The sequence below is a fragment of the Schistocerca serialis genome, chromosome 3 (assembly GCF_023864345.2).
Source record: "Schistocerca serialis cubense isolate TAMUIC-IGC-003099 chromosome 3, iqSchSeri2.2, whole genome shotgun sequence".
Taxonomy (NCBI): domain Eukaryota; kingdom Metazoa; phylum Arthropoda; class Insecta; order Orthoptera; family Acrididae; genus Schistocerca; species Schistocerca serialis.
The window spans coordinates 836,161,231-836,177,541 of record NC_064640.1 but is presented as its reverse complement, the minus strand read 5'-3'; the positions used below and the strand labels follow the sequence as shown (position 1 = coordinate 836,177,541).

At 41.6% G+C, this 16,311-nt stretch overlaps 1 protein-coding gene across 8 annotated transcripts in view; it reads left to right on the top strand.

Annotated features, from left to right (window-relative positions):
* LOC126470878 (inositol hexakisphosphate and diphosphoinositol-pentakisphosphate kinase) overlaps positions 1–16,311 on the top strand; it is a 591,274-nt gene that overhangs the window by 259,955 nt on the left and 315,008 nt on the right. For all 8 annotated transcript variants that reach the window (XM_050098893.1, XM_050098898.1, XM_050098892.1 and 5 more), the window contains 3 exons: positions 12,454–12,544; positions 12,855–13,009; positions 13,238–13,339. In XM_050098893.1, the coding sequence (XP_049954850.1) occupies positions 12,454–12,544; positions 12,855–13,009; positions 13,238–13,339 (348 nt within the window). The remainder of the gene's footprint in view (positions 1–12,453; positions 12,545–12,854; positions 13,010–13,237; positions 13,340–16,311) is intronic.

Sequence of the window (16,311 nt, the reverse complement as noted above, 5' to 3'; positions counted from 1 at the left end):
AAAGATTTTTTTAAAAGTTGCCCATTCCTTGCTTTTGTAATGTTCTCTACTCTTGTTTTGCCCCTAACTGATGTAAATAATCAAAATCCTTGTCACTGATGGTCCCTTCAAATCTTTCTAGCAACTTTTGGTGTGTGTGCTGTGACTTGGTGTTGGTAAAGCGGACCTCTGTTCCTGCTCCCATGAGGTACTGGATCCAGGTTGCCAGATAGCTTATGAATTGTATTTGAAATCAAAAGTCACAAGTGAAATGTGCACTTGATTATCCAGAATTACCATGTTAGAGTCTGTAGCTATGTAAATATAAGCAAGAAAAACGCTAATTCATCCATCACAATAACTCACTCAAACAACAGCGGAACAAAGTTATCCTTTGTAGTCTTCCATACACAGTTGTAATATTACAACCAGTAGTTGAGACAGTGGTAAACCACGATCATGGTCACAAATTTGTAGCTATCCATAGCTTCAATTGTTGAGTAATATAAAGTGACATGAATTCCTCTGTTATCGAGGTGTTAAATCAACAGGAATCGTTACACAGTTCTGCCTGCATCACCGGTCTTCCATTGTTGAATTTCCTTATTGTGATTTTCCTGTTGCTCTGAAAAATGAGACACAAGGTAAATGTGTATATTCTGTCTAGGAAAACATCCAACATTCCATTCTTCCAGAAATACTGCTCATGTACATCATACCAAATACTGATGGGAGTGGACTGTATCTACTTCCGGTCTTGTGTCATACACAACTAGAATATTAGGAATACCACCAATACATTGAGGCATTGTTGATAATAGACTAATACATCCATGCCATGGAATAAGAACTCACATTGTGGAGTCACAAGAAAAAATTGAATGTATGACTGTTGAAGCACAAACAAAACATAAGAAATTGGCAAATGATGATAAACAAGATTCAGATTCGTGTCACTGACAGTTGCTTCAAATCTTTTCAGAAACTTTCTTTTGTTTTGCTGATGATCTAATTTGGTATTTGTGAAGCAGATAACTATGACATCTCCTGCAAGGTTGCCAGGACACATACACTGACGGGGAAAAAAAATCACAACACCAAGTAGGAGTTGTGTAACAAACAAAAGTTGGTAGACTCGTTTCTACATTTCAAAGAGGATGTCTTTTAAAATTCGACTCCCACTTGTGACAGCAGCTCAATTAAAGTAGCTGATGTCGAACATTGGCGGTTGTGACATTAATGTGGCCGGACCGTGTATAAAGCATTAATAACAACATTAAATGATGTAGTTAGGTATTCTGATTGGATCACAAAGTAATTATTAATGTTGAGCTATACTATGTCTTGCATATTAGTGTAATACAATACTAATCACATTAAAATGGGCTGTTGCCTCCGTCACTATTGAGGATGAAATGCAGAGGATTGGCATTTTTTGTGGCGCATCACTCTATAACAGCAAAGCATTTTATACTATCCAGAGTGATGAGCAGAAGCTCGTGCTTTCAACAAAAGGTGAGGGAGTGCAGCACTGCTGCTGCAGCCTCTACAGGTTCGCAGGTAAGGGGCTCAGGTGAGCTCTGGTGCATGCATTGTTGGCAGGCAGAGTGTCTGCCAAGAAATCTGTTGCAAAAATGTTTTATTGGACAGAGCTATTGTACCCGGTGTGTCCAGAAGTGAAGTATATTGTAACTATACTGCCATTACACTGATATCTTAAGTATTATGATGAAAGGCTCTATGAAAATGTAGGCAACGAGTGGTCTCGACTGCCAGATGTTGCCTTGAGATGACGTGCAGTTTACCGCTAGACCGTGGGTGTGGAAATTGCACAATAATTCTAACAGAAGACAAGACTTCCTCCAAAAACTGCCACAGCCTACAGTGTTGACAGATTGTGCAGGAAGCTGAGCTTGAGGTATTATTAGTGTGGCCACATTATTTTTAACATGTTGTGATTTGCATTGGCCTGGACTCTGCAGTGGCCAGCCAGGTTTTATGTCAAAGAGTATACGTATCTTTCTTCAGAGCATTGTGAAATTCTAGTGTGATATACTATGTGATCAAAAGTATCTGGACACCCCAAAAAACATACATTTTTCGTATTAGGTGCATTGTGCTGCTACCTACTGCCAGGTACTCCATATCAGTGACCTCAGTAGTCATTAGACATTGTGAGACAGCAGAATGGGGTGCTCCGCGGAACTCACGGACTTCGAGCATGATCGAGTGATTGGGTGTCACTTATGTCATATGTCTGTACCTGAGATTTCCACACTCCTTAACATCCCTAGGTCCACTGTTTCCAATGTGATAGTGAAGTGGAAATGTGAAGGAACAAGTACAGGACAAAAGTGTGCAAGCTGACCTCGTCTGTTGACTGACAAAGACCGCCGACGGTTGAAGAGGGTCATAATGTGTAATAAGCAGATATCTGCCCAGACCATTGCACAGGAATTCCAAACAGCATCAGGATCCACTGCAAGTACTATGGCAGTTAGGCGGGAGGTGAGAAAACTTGGATTTCGTGGTTGAGCAGCTGCTCATAAGCCACATATCACTCCAGTAAATGCGAAACAACATCTTGCTTGGTGTAAGGAGCATAAACATTGAGCAATTGAACAGTGGAAAAATGTTGTGTGGAGTGACGAATCACAATACACAGTGTGGCGATCTGATGGCAGGGTGTGGGTATGGCAAATTCCCGGTGAAGGTTACCTACCAGCGTGTGTAGTGACAACAGTTATGGTGTGGTCGTGTTTCTCATGGAAGGGGTATGCACCCCTTGTTGTTTTGCATCGCCCAATCACAGCATAGGCCTACATTGATGTTTTAAGCACCTTCGTGCTTCCCACTGTGAAGAGCAGTTTGAGGATGGCGATTGCATCTTTCAACACAATCGAGCACCTGCTCATAATGCAAGGCCTGTGGCAGAGTGGTTACACAATAGTAACATCCCTGTAATGGACTGGCCTGCACAGAGTCCTGACCTGAATCCTATAGAACACCTTCGGGATGTTTTGCAATGCTGACTTCATGCCAGGCCTCACCGACAGACATCAATACCTCTCCTTAGTGCAGCACCCCATGAAGAATGGGCTGCCATTCCCCAAGAAACCATCCAGCACCTGATTGAATGTATGCCTGCGAGAGTGGAAGCTGTCATCAAGGCTAAGGGTGGGGCAGCACCATACTGAATTCCAGCATTACCAGTGGAAGGCACCACAAACTTGTAAGTCGTTGTCAGCCAGGTGTCCAGAAACTTTTGATCACATAGTGTGGGTTTCTTACTGTTTATTAAAAGCTGATTATTCTGTGCACAGTTCCTAAGTTGTTTTGTGATAGTGTTTAATAATTGGATTTATTCTTTCCCACTTTCCCCTTATAGTGTTATTGTGGCACCATCTGCAAATATAATAATTTTAAGAGGATCCACATTTAAGCTTAGATCATTAATGTACTAAAGGAACAGAAGTGGTCCCACTACAGTCCTTTGAGATACACCACATTTAATGGGATTATACTCTGAGAAGTGTTCAGAAATTGTTTGAAGGTTTACACAGGGTGCCTGATGCTTACTATTTGCATATGATTGTTCAGAGGGGACTGATATCCAACTGTTGGACACACCTTGAATACTGTACTTGTCAAGCTTTGACAGCAATATCAGAAGTTTTCAATAGGTTAGTAAATACTTGTGTTGATTCCTGTTTCATGTGTAACAGGCTTGGTAAAAATTCATGCACTCTTAAATGATAGTTATTATTGACTTCTTCTTTCTTGATACATGTTGTTTGTTATGTAGAATTTTGTTTTCATTTATAAATTCCATCAATTTGCCTTGCCAAAACTTTTCTAATATTTTTGAAATGCAAGAGGAAATTGTGATAGACCTATAGTTATTTACATTCTGTCTCCCACCTTCATGGAATTATGTGGAGTTTTCAAAAGCAAAAGTGTGAAACAACACTGTGGGTTTACTTAAAGTCTTAATTAAAAATTCATCAGATGCCTGAGCACAACTGTCCCACTATTTCACAAGCTAAAGAATTCCCTGTTCCCAGAATTCCTGTGGCTGTGAAAGGAACGAGTCCTCCATTGTGTCATTCTGTTTGGTGCCAGAGTTGAAGTGCTTCACTTTGTGATATTTTTTTACTGGACCAAACACATGGAATTCACAGGGTGACATGTCCAGGCTGTAGGGCGAATGCTCAAAATGCTCCCACTTGAACTCGACCATTACACTTTGTGTGACATTGGAGACATGTTGACGGGTGCTATCGTGGAGCAGAATCCCTCCCTCCATGATAGACTTAGGTAGGCTATGGAGTGTCTCACAGTACATGTTACTGTTAATGGTTTTTCCATGCTCAAGGAATTTAGTGAGTATTGGACGTCGGATCTCGATAAAGACAGTGAGCATCACCGTGCCTACTCAGGGCGCAGCTTTGTATAATTTAGGGGGAGGTGACGACACACATTTCCACATCCCTAAATGTCTCACTATGTTATCCCAAAGCAGCATATGCAAATTTCAGCTGGTTTGGTTGTTACAACATTTTGTACCTTTTCATTTGAACAGTCCTTAGATGTTTTCAGTGCATCGGGAAAAGTACCTGCTTGAAATGAAATGATCAGTCATTTAAGTGTATAAGTAGTTCAACTAGGTATGAACCACTTTTCTTTAAGAGATTGTTGCAGGGACAGCATCAGTGCCTGCATAGTTGGAATTTAGAAGTCCTTTTATTGGCTTTGCTACTTCAGATTGTGCGACAGTGCTGTTGTACATGTGCTCATCAAATACTACCTTGCCCAATGTCCTTCAGATTCCAAATCCACTGCCTCATTCCTCATACATCTTACCAGCTATATCCTGGCACACTACTACTTCTCCTTTGTTGAGAAGGTGTATAAACAAATCTGCAGCACAACTATAGACACTTGCTTGGCATCCTCCTTAGCCAACCTTCTTATGGGGCATCTAGAGGAAGCCTTCATAGCCTCCTAAAACCCCATTGCTGATATCTTCATGATCTTGGACTCGAGGCTGAGACACCTTACCTTCATTACTCTAAAACCTCAACACTTTCTCTCCCATTCGCTTCTCCTGGCTCTCCTTAACGCAACATGCTACCTTCCTGGACATTGGCATCCATCTGTCTAATGGCCCCATTCACACATCTGTCCCTATTAGACTTACTAACCCAAGTATGGGGGTTGCCAAGCTGGTTGGATTGTGTCATTGCGTAACATCACAAATTCATAGTCTTTTAGAGCCTTGTGGTGGCATACTTTAGGTGCAGAATGAGGAAGCCAAGGTGGTACAGGAAAGTGGGAGATGTGGCGGTTTACTTGCAAAACAAAGTCGGGCAAGTCAGGAGGCGTAGTTGATGATCCTTGGAATACAGTCAATGGGCAGGGAGAGTACTTTGCGGTTCAAAATTTCGGCAACTGATGCCCCAGCATTGCATTTGTAGGCCATATACTCTCTCAGGAGTACCCATGCCAGTGCCTCTGTCCAGCTTCCGCTGTGGCACATGAGCCTTTTTAAGGTGTGATACCACTGTTCAGTGAGCCCATTGCTCTGTGGATGATATTCTGTTTGAAATTGATGGGTGTCACCCACGTTGTGCAGCTCAAGGAAAAGACCCAATTCAAACTGCCAACCTCGGTTGGTTGTTATAGACATGAGGTAACTGATGCTTTGTCTGTGGATTCTGCTGTAATGTCCTAAAGTGATACAGCCTCTACCCACCAAGTGATGCAGTCGGACACTGACAGGATCTACCAATAGCCATTGGAGATAAGTAGTGGACCCAGGAGATAGACATGCACGTTGTGAAAACGTCCTTTTTGGACTTGAAAGCGACCTAGGGTGGCTGAGTGTGGCATAATACCTTGCTATTCTGTCACAGAATGTACACACATTTCCAGAGCTTACAATTCTTCTTCACAATAAGCCATACAAAGTGATTTTTCACTGTTGGGTACTTGGTTAAGTGGCAGAAGCTGTTTCGTAAAGTGGACAGCTCCATTGTTACGGCCCGCAGAGGAGGCATGGCTCATGACATCTGTGACAGAGTGCCCATTAGAAGTGTGAGTCAAAACACCATCATACAGATCAGGAACCAGTCAGAAGTTTCTAAGGAAGTCTCTGCAAAGTACTGGCTCACTAACATTTGCAACAATGGATGTCATCAAAACCCAGGTCCAGCGTGCAGGTCTTAGGTCCATAGAGTCAGATTATTGAGTCATTTGCCCTGCAAAGTTAGGTGGCTGAACCGGCAGGCTTTGGGGATGGAGAAGAGGGCAGCGAAGTACTTACTTCTAATCCAAAATCAACAAGAAAGCATTGGCCACTGATGCGATCGAGAATGAAGAGTGTTTTTTTTTTTTTTTTTCTTGACTAGAGTGAGGCAGGAGAGAGCCAACATCATCATTCCAAGGGTTGAGGCAGCATAGATATCCACCGCAATTCAGTGCACCTCTTGTGAGCCGTACCTTAAGTTTCAGTAGTTGCATGGTGGACAACAGTTGCAAGCAGTGTCACCAAATTGTGTATGGTACCAGAAGAAGTGCTTCTATGAAGGTGTGGCACAGTTGTTGGGTGGGGTGGTGTTTGTTGTGATGGTGCATACATCATCAGTCTGGCCAATCGTGGTGATGTCAGGGTTGGCAAATGGCGGGTGAGATTGGCTCGGCTTGTGGTAGGTGAGAAGTTGGCAAGATCGGCTTGAATCATAGTAGGCGAGAGGTTAGGAGAGATCAGCTTGTCTCATGGTAGGCAACAGGTTGGTTGTGCACCCATTGTGGTTCCAAATCACACTCAATGCCAGTGTTGTCTGCACTATTAACACATTGCATATGTTGAATGATGGAAAATAATCTCTACACAACTTTGATGTCTGTGTTGAGCAACCTTTGCTCATTGGCAGCCGTAACCAGTTGAATTGGCAGGAGGGGCTCGACAACCCCTAATGTCCATAATATGTGGTTGGGCATGAAGTGCAAATCTATTTTAGTGCGTAACCAATGCCATAATTTTGACAGAGTCATGTGCTTTAAATCTCCATTGGAAATTATGTGGTGTAACTGTTCTTCCAGAGTGTGGGTGAGATGGTGGAGAAGTGCAGCTTTAGCAGCCTTTGGATGACATTGCATGCAGAAAATATGTTCTCCACAATGCCAGACCACAGGCCTAGTTAAACTGTCCAAAAAGGTGGCAGCTTAAGATGAGTCCCTAGTCCAGTAGGTTGCTGTGGTAACGTGTAGAGTAAAAACAGCAGTGCATTTTGACTCTATATGTGGAAACACGTGATGTGCAGCATGAAAGTTGGAAGACAATGCAGCCGGCTGCATAAAGCACAGAGCAAATGGATTTGTGCATGGCATGGACGACACCTCAGCCAAAGTGAAAAATGTGATTCCGACCGGTTGCATTGGTGTGGCATGAAAGTAGCCCAGTTTGCGAGCGGAGTGGAGTCCATTGTGAAATCAGTGAGTAGGTTATCCAGAGCACTCCAATTTTCAGGGTTTGATCACTGTTTTGAAGTGTGTCATTATCACTTTTGGTAACTTGAGGTGTCTGGAGGATGCTATGTATAACGCCAGATACAGTAGCTCAAGAACTGCTCTCAAGATGCGTGAAATGCACAGCACAATGGGAGACAATGGCAGCATTGTAGCTGTGCAATAGCTGTAGATGTTCTGAAATAAATGCAAACACAGTCATCGGGGGTCAGCAACATAGTATTCTAATACAGGTGGTACGTAGGATGTGGAATGTACGATAACGCAACTTATATCTGAAGGAGAGTGCACTGTATTGTAGTTAAATCAGTACAACAGAGCTATGACTTCAGTGGTTGAAACCATTTGCCGAACAGTCTGTCTGAGATGCATGTGGTCTTGGTTGACTGCCAGTGATATTGATTGTTGTTGTGGAGTTCCCACATATGCCTTTAGATTCAATTCAGATTGCCAATAGTGTTGGATTTTCTTTCTTCTTTCTTGTTCCTGTTTGGATACCGATCCATAATAATTGAATGTATGATATTTTTAGCCTGTAAATTAGCGTGATGATATTTATGGAGTCATTTAAGGGAATAGGCTCTGATTGTGAAGTTATTTTGTTTTCCTTTTTCCATAATTGGTGCATTTGGAAGAGTGCCTAATATCTTTTTCCCTGGCCTGTTCAGGCACATCCTGTGGTTTGTATGCAACTCCCAACTGCAATTATTTACTTCTGCAATGTGTTACATTAAAAAGCTTGCAAGTCTTTGTTAGTTTTAGGTTGTTTATGTGAGAGCCTCATTGACAGAGAACTGTGGCATTGAATCATGTCTGTCTGAAATATTCATAACAAATATGTTGGAATGATGAAGTGCTGCAAATTTCTCCTCGATTGTTTGTATAACAACATAATCTTCATTGCAACCTATGCTGTTAGTACCACCTATGATGAGCACATAAATGGTTTTTACATTTTCAGGATCATAGCCTGCTATGAGTTCTTGAATTTTAGCACCACGTGTAACGATTCCACACACTTCAGCATTGCTAAAATTGCTTTTTACAGTTTTGGCCATACCTCTCATATGACTGTCTGCAACAATAGGCACACATTTTGTGGCAGTTTTGTTACAATTTTCACATCTAATTGTTGAAAATTTACTTTTTTGCACATCAAATGTAACTTCTTTTTAGAACTTCTGCTTGTTGACAGTGGAATGTTAGCCATGATCACTTTAACACCTGAATTGAGCTGTGGTACTGAGACAGTCACTGGGATATTATTACTAGGAGAAAGGACATTAACAAAGGGTTCCTCTTGTGGTATTACTGCAACTGTACAAGTCTGTTTTGTTAAATCAGGAAACCACACAACAGTTGCTGAATGAACAATATTTTATATCATACACCAGTGTATGCAATAAAACATTTTTCATTCAGCAGCTGTTCATTTATTGTAGGTGATATTTTTGTACCTAATGCTTTGCACATATTATTTACTTTCTTCCATTCTGATGATCTATTGGCTCTGTCGTGCGACAGTTCACACATGTGTTGTTTTGATCTTAATGCATATATTTGTACATCAGGCTGTTATTTGATCTTCTTAGGCTGTTGATTACCTTTCTGACTGAATCAATGTAATTCATTTTAGCAGTAAAATTGAGTATCCTTATGAGTGTTGTATGGAATAAAATACTTGGGGTCACCATGTTGTTGTTGGACAAGAAGTGAAGTGTTACTTGACTATGAAAGAAAATACTTTCCAGTTCTGCGCCCACATTTAACTTTTACATAGGATATTCCAGATTTCTGGAAGAGAACTAGCTGAACCATTTCAAACAGGAAATGGTGGCTGTTCATGTTGTACCACTTGAAAACTTGAGTGTGATTCAGACATTGATAGGCTAACTAGGAAATTTATTATGCTTTGTTCACACTTATGTTGTATTCATTCATTCAGTTATCATGTGGAACAGTGCCATAGGATTAAGTAAAATTGACCTAGATCATGACTTATGGGGAAAGGGGATGGTGTTAGGGTTACATTGGGTTGAAAAATTTCAGTGTGCAACCATTGCGTGTGATCTTGATCTCTCTTGCTTGCCTACATTGTTCTTACACTGATGTCATCTAGAGCAAATTAGTGCTAACCGGACTTGGAATTGCTAAAGGGGAAATATTCATGGGCTGTCAATGCATTGTTAGCTACTGTGACTTGAAGTGGAAAGAACAGATTCACAAATCAAACTAAAGGTATTACTCTATTAATCCTATATTGCTAAACCCTCATAAAATTTATGTTTGCAGTAGGGTATAAAACGGGACATTTTGTGGTGAATTTGGTATGTAACATACCATTGGGGAGCTAATAATGGCAATTAACTAGTGCATAACCTATAAATTTGGACTTCCTGTGAATAAAAGGTGGAGTAGTAAACTTCACAATGGTTTAGTAGCAATGTAACATTCCCCCGTTTAGTGTTCTGTTGTTAATATACAATGCTGTGTGACGCAGCCAAGTCCGCACAATGTCTGCCTCTCCCATATCGAAAACAGTTCTTCTTAATGAGTGCCAACATATGGCTCACTGGGCAGGTTTTAGTAGTAACCATTACAAACTGGAAGCTCTCCCAGCATTTACATTTTATACTATAATGTTGTTAAACAATACATTTGAACACGAATCTAAACAGATATTTAGTAAAAGGATTTTCCATGTATCCTTCCCAGTGGTAGCTGATTTCTAGTGACATTATTAGTTATAAAATTTGCAGTCTTATCATGTGAATTGTAGCGGCACTCTCACATTGTGAGCTATGCATGTTGAATAGTTCTCATGTTCTTTAGACGTTATGATAATTCATGCTATGTACTGCTCGACCTACTTGATTCCATTGTGTGAATTTACAACTGATAACAGATCTCATTCTACCTAGTTATATTTACAGTCTCAATTATTTTATTAAGTTCAGAGGTCCAGGATAGCTGTATGATTGTCAAATCAGTACTTAAAAAAAGAACAACTGACAGTGTCAGGTACGTTGATGCTTTCAAACTGCTCAGTTCTGTTAGTGGTGTTCATATACCAACAAAGGTAAAAATGATAGGTCACAGTCTTAATCTTGGCATTTGTCACATTTCTCAGTTAGTTTTCAAAACATTTCAGGGTAAATTTTAATCTAAATGGTATTTTTTACATTGCATTTTGAGTGCCGTATTAAAAAAGTAGCTTATTTCATGTAATGCATCAATGAAAATATATATTATGTAATATATTATGAAATATATATTATGTAATTGGATGGATACAAAAATGCTCTAACCAAGCAGTTGCAGGAGAACAAACCAATATAGATACTGAAATTTGCAACCTTTTGGAGCCCGTGCCTCCTCCTTCTGGCAGAAGGGTTTAGGGGGAAGGAAGAGGGATGAAGGAAAAGGACTGGTGAGGTGTAGGAAAGTACGAAATAGGGAGAGTTCAGAAAAGCAATAATCTCAGAAGTAGTGCTCAGCAACAGCAGGTTAATAAAACTCCATCAACTTATTAACATATAATAAATTTTGACAGCACCAGTGATAACAATGTTTCAGGAACAAAGTACTTCCAAATTGTAATCCAAAAATTATAACTTAATTTATAACTAATGAAAATGTACAAAAATTTTGTACCAACATTTTATATGTTTTGCAGATAGCTTGAAAATTATCGTGATGTCAAGATGAGTTCATAATCATAAGAAAAGCTGAAAAAATATTATTATGGCAGGATTAATGGTCAAAATTATTTAATGTCCTTACAAGGGATTTAAAACACAGCAGGCCTCGAGAAATAAGACACATTTGTGGCCGTCGATTTGCTTTGGATGAATGTGTGCACATCTGGGTAAAATCGTGCTTCTGCAGCCGACTGCAAGCATTTTCCTGTGAAGGTGCTAACTGGCTTGTCTCACATTGGGATAAATATATTAACAGTTATGGCAATTAATTTTTAAATAAGAAACAGTTTACTGATTTTTTCCATCTGTCTATTTCTTATTTGACCGCCACTTACAATAAGTATCTTAAGTGAACTACAAGGTGTGCCGGCCGGAGTGGCCGAGCGGTTAAAGGCGTTACAGTCTGGAACCGCACGACCGCTACGGTCGCAGGTTCGAATCCCACCTCGGGCATGGATGTGTGTGATGTCCTTAGGTTGGTTAGGTTTAAGTAGGTCTAAGTTCTAGGGGACTGATGACCACAGCAGTTAAGTCCCATAGTGCTCAGAGCCAACTACAAGGTGTTATTACAAAGAGAGCATACTACAATAGACTCTTTAAGGAAAAATAGTGTCAATACTCACACAGGCAGTGGTTCATTTAGATGACACTAGAATTCACACCCATTCAACAGTGAATAAATGCTGGCAAAGGACTGTGAGCAAGTAGTTTTGTCAAACGAAAGCGCTGATAACAGTTTAACTATCATTACACATTTATTGTGCAACAGCACCACACTTGTAATAACACTGCAGTGTGCACAGTTGCAATCTCCATTTAACTCTTTGTCAAAGACAAACATTACATAGGTGACCCACTGGCTGTTACTTCAGCTGGCTTTGTTGAGCATTTCTCACCTTTTTTGCATACTATCATTGCACAGATTACTTTGTTTCTATATCTTTATCTGTGTGTGGACTATTAACATCCATTTTAGCCTGGATATCCTGCATACCAGCATCCAAAATGCTGGATCCCTATTGTTTTATTTTTACAAACATCTCCTGCACATTTTGAGCAATATGTTTAAAAGCCAATGCATAGCCTCGTATAATTTGCATAGTTTTGTAGACACTGCGTCATCTACATATTATACACATAAAGCACACTCAGTTTTTTGTAGAATTTGGTACATGTTCACACCCGCCCTCCCCCTCAAACATGATCAAGTATATTAGCAAGATTTTAACTTCTTTTTTTTTAGGATCGGAGAAAGGTATATTCCATTTTAGAAAAGGAAGGAATTGAAATACCACGTTATGCTGTCCTGGATAGAGATTCCCCTGATCCAAAACGTAAGTTACTTTTATTATAGTAATTTCAGCATAACCCTTGTACTGTTAAGTTGTAGGATCATTAGTTAAAAGCATATTTTTGAGCCCGTCATTTTTTATGACAGAAGGGGTGTTGTTTGTTAAAATTTGGTAGTAGTGGTATGGAGAAATACCACTGTACACCTTAAAATGTAAGACTGATTTTTAACTTCATAAAATTTAATTATAACTGTCTTTCACTGTTTTTGTGCCCTAATAACTATTTAATTCTATGAAAGTGTGTTTTTCTTGTGTCTCAATCAAACATTTCCTCTTTGTGCTTGCTTGCCAGATCATGAACTTGTGGAATCTGAAGACCATGTTGAAGTTAATGGGATCATCTTCAATAAACCATTTGTTGAAAAGCCAGTTTCTGCTGAAGATCATAATATTTATATATATTATCCAACTTCAGCAGGGGGAGGAAGTCAAAGACTGTTCAGAAAGGTATGCAGTATCCATTTTCTCTTCTGAGACTTTTTGTAAACAGTGGAGTATGTACAGCTTAAAAATAGTAATTTGTGACTGTCAGAGAACTTAGGAGGACTGAAATATAAAGATAGCAATAGATAAATAAATCTCAAACTTAGTTAATTTTTCAAGATGTATATTAAATTCTAAGATTTTCAGGTTTAATAATTTCTCTAAGTAGAAAATAATATTACTTCCTTGTAGATTGGAAGCAGAAGCAGTGTATACTCAGCAGAATCAAGAGTCCGCAAGACAGGTTCATACATTTATGAAGACTTTATGCCAACTGATGGCACTGATGTGAAGGTGAGTTTTATAGATTATATACAAAACCCTTATTCCACTGGCTTGAAGGAAACGTTACATGTCTAGATGTTAATACATCTTCAGATTAACAATGTTGTTGTTGTTGCTGTTGTTGTTGTTGTGGTCTTCAGTCCGAAGATTGATTTGATGCAGCTCCCAATGCTACTTTATCTTCTGCAAACCTCTTGATCTCCAAATGACTACTGCAACGTACTTCATCTCTTGGGCTACCTCTACAGTTTTTGCTTCCCGGCCCACTTCCTCCAGTATTAAATTGGTCTTGCTTGATGTCTCGGAATGTGGCCTATCAACTGAACCATTCTTCAGGGTGTAGACGACCCGTGACAACCGGAAGATCCGGGGAAAACCCGGGAATTTTTTCATCCGGGAGAAAATCGGGAATTTTTTAGAATTCTGGGTATTTTTCATTGTTTTAGTTTTCAGTTAAATTTTTGTACCATTGACTGCTAAGAACCAATACTCTAACAAAGGATATTACTGTATCTCGCTACTGCAGAATAATACCGCAGCAATAAAACATGAAAGAGAGGAAAAAAAAACGAAAATAAAACGAAGTTGCCAAGGAAATGCGCCATATACAGCAACAAATCACAGTGCTCACATAAGAGTTTGCCAACAGCAAAGTGTGTCAACGGCTTTAGGAAGACTATGCATTGCTTCACACCAGCAAATTGCCTCCGATGAGCATGACGTCACAATTGTTTACATTATATTCGTTTGAGCTGTTGCCAGCGGGCTCATGCGCATGCGCTTGCGCAGTTGAGTCGCGTATGAGTAGCAAGTACCTTCTCCCACTTCTGGCTAAAGAAATGTTGCTGTATAAGCAGTAGCAGCAAGCAGCCAGATGCTACACCCCCAGGGGGTCCACAACTCTTTTGTGGATACGTGCATAGCGAGCACGGGACCCGAGCTAATGTGGCCCTCCTTCCTTTCCGGGCTGCGTACCCTCCCTTTCCGCATCCTTCCCCATCCCCCATCTTCACCCCTCCCCCCTCCCCCCTCACCCCTGGCTCTTTCCTTCCCTTTCTCCCCCTCTGGGAGTATGGTTTGTGCCTACGTCCGGAGACGGACGCTCGAAACTGTTACAAATTCCTTGCTTTCTACACTTGCAAGTCTTCATCCTTCCTCTGTCCTTCTCTTTTCCTTCCCTCTTCTCTTTGCCCTTTTCTCCGCTGCGGCGTTTGAGACCCCTCTTCTTTCCTTTCCCTTTCTCTTTTTTCCTCCCTGTGCGTGTCTGAAGGCCGACACACGCACTTCCATGCGTAGCCGGTGACGGGGTAACGCGTAATTCCCCACCCCGGGTAGACAGGTAGGACACGTACGTACCCCCTGGTAATGGCCAGGCCCAGGGAGGGGTGATTACCCGAGCTGATACCTTCCGAAAGTGCCGATTGGTCCCTCCGTCCGTTTGTCGGGAGGTGTGACCTGAGGTGTGAACAATCACCTAAGGCAGGAGTGCCCTCAGAGAGGGCCCCCACAAGGGAGGAACGCGCCATCGGAGACGCTGGTAATCATGGGGGATTCTTCCGCAATGGTTTCCTCACCTTCCACTATGTCTGCTCACAAGCGTAAGTTCACTGAGTCTCAGCCACAGACAGTTCTTCCATCGTTGCCACAGTTCCTTGTTGTTTCTCGGTCTGACGAAGGTCACGACTTCTCCACGGTCAACCCTTTCATTATTCAGAAAGGTGTCGACGCAATTGCAGGTCCTGTAAAGTCTTGTTCCAGATTGCGGAATGGCACCCTGTTGTTAGAAACAGTCAGTGCCCTCCAGACACAAGAATTGCTGCGTACCTCACTACTACACACCTTCCCTGTCCGGGTGGAACCGCACCGTTCTTTAAATTCCTCGCGTGGAGTCATATATACACGCTCCCTTGATGGATTGTCTGACGAAGAAATTCAGCACTACCTGTCTGACCAGGGCGTAACGGCTGTTCATAGGGTTATGAAAAGGGTTGACACGAACATCATTCCAACCCGCACTGTCTTCTTGACATTTGACGAAGTTCAACTCCCATCGAAAATCAAAGCAGGCTATGAGATAATTTCCGTTCGCCCTTACGTCCCAAACGCTACGCATTGCTATCGGTGTCAGCAGTTCAATCACACCAGCCAGTTCTGTTCCAATCCGGCCAAATGTGTTACGTGTGGCAAGGATGCCCATGAGGGTGCTTGTCCACCTCCATCCCCTCGCTGCATCAACTGTATGGGTGACCACGCTGCTTCCTCTCGAGATTGTTCCGTTTTTAAGGACGAAAAGCTCATCCAGGAAATTAGAGTAAAGGAAAAGGTGTCGACCTTTGCTGCTCGAAAATTATTCGCCAGTCGACAGCCCACCGTGCCTCAGACAGGAAAATACAGCACTGTCCTTGCTTCTCCTCGGCCAACAAAGGAGGCAGCCATGCAGACTTGCGACCTCACCTTTAGTGCCACGGTCGTCAGATCGGCCAGCGTAAAGATCGCCAGTTCAACCTCACCACTTTCGCCTGCCCACTCTCTGGCTCACCCTTCGTCGAGTTCTGCTAAATCTCGAGCCCAAAAGTCAGACACCAAGACTTCGAAAAAAGAGCATACTCGTGAAGAGATTTAAGTACCGCAACTTCCCAACCATCGGTTCCTCCTTCCTCTAAACATCATACTTCCAAGAAGGCTACAAAGAAACCCAGTTCCTCTCCTTCTCCGCCAAGGTGTGTCCCATCTACAGCACCACCTGGCGGAATTCGCCCTCGGCCGTCTTCTGTGTCGCCAAGGCGCACTGCTGGTGGCTGATCAACCGGCCGATTGCTGGTGGCAGGAGCTGCTCCTGACCAACCTATGGATCAGGATCTTCTGCCTTCGGCTGAATGCCATTCCATGCTGTCGGTCGCAAGCTCTTAGCAGTCATTGAGTTGACAGCGACCTTGGTCACATTCCTCCATTTTCTGTTCACCCTATGTCCATTATCCACT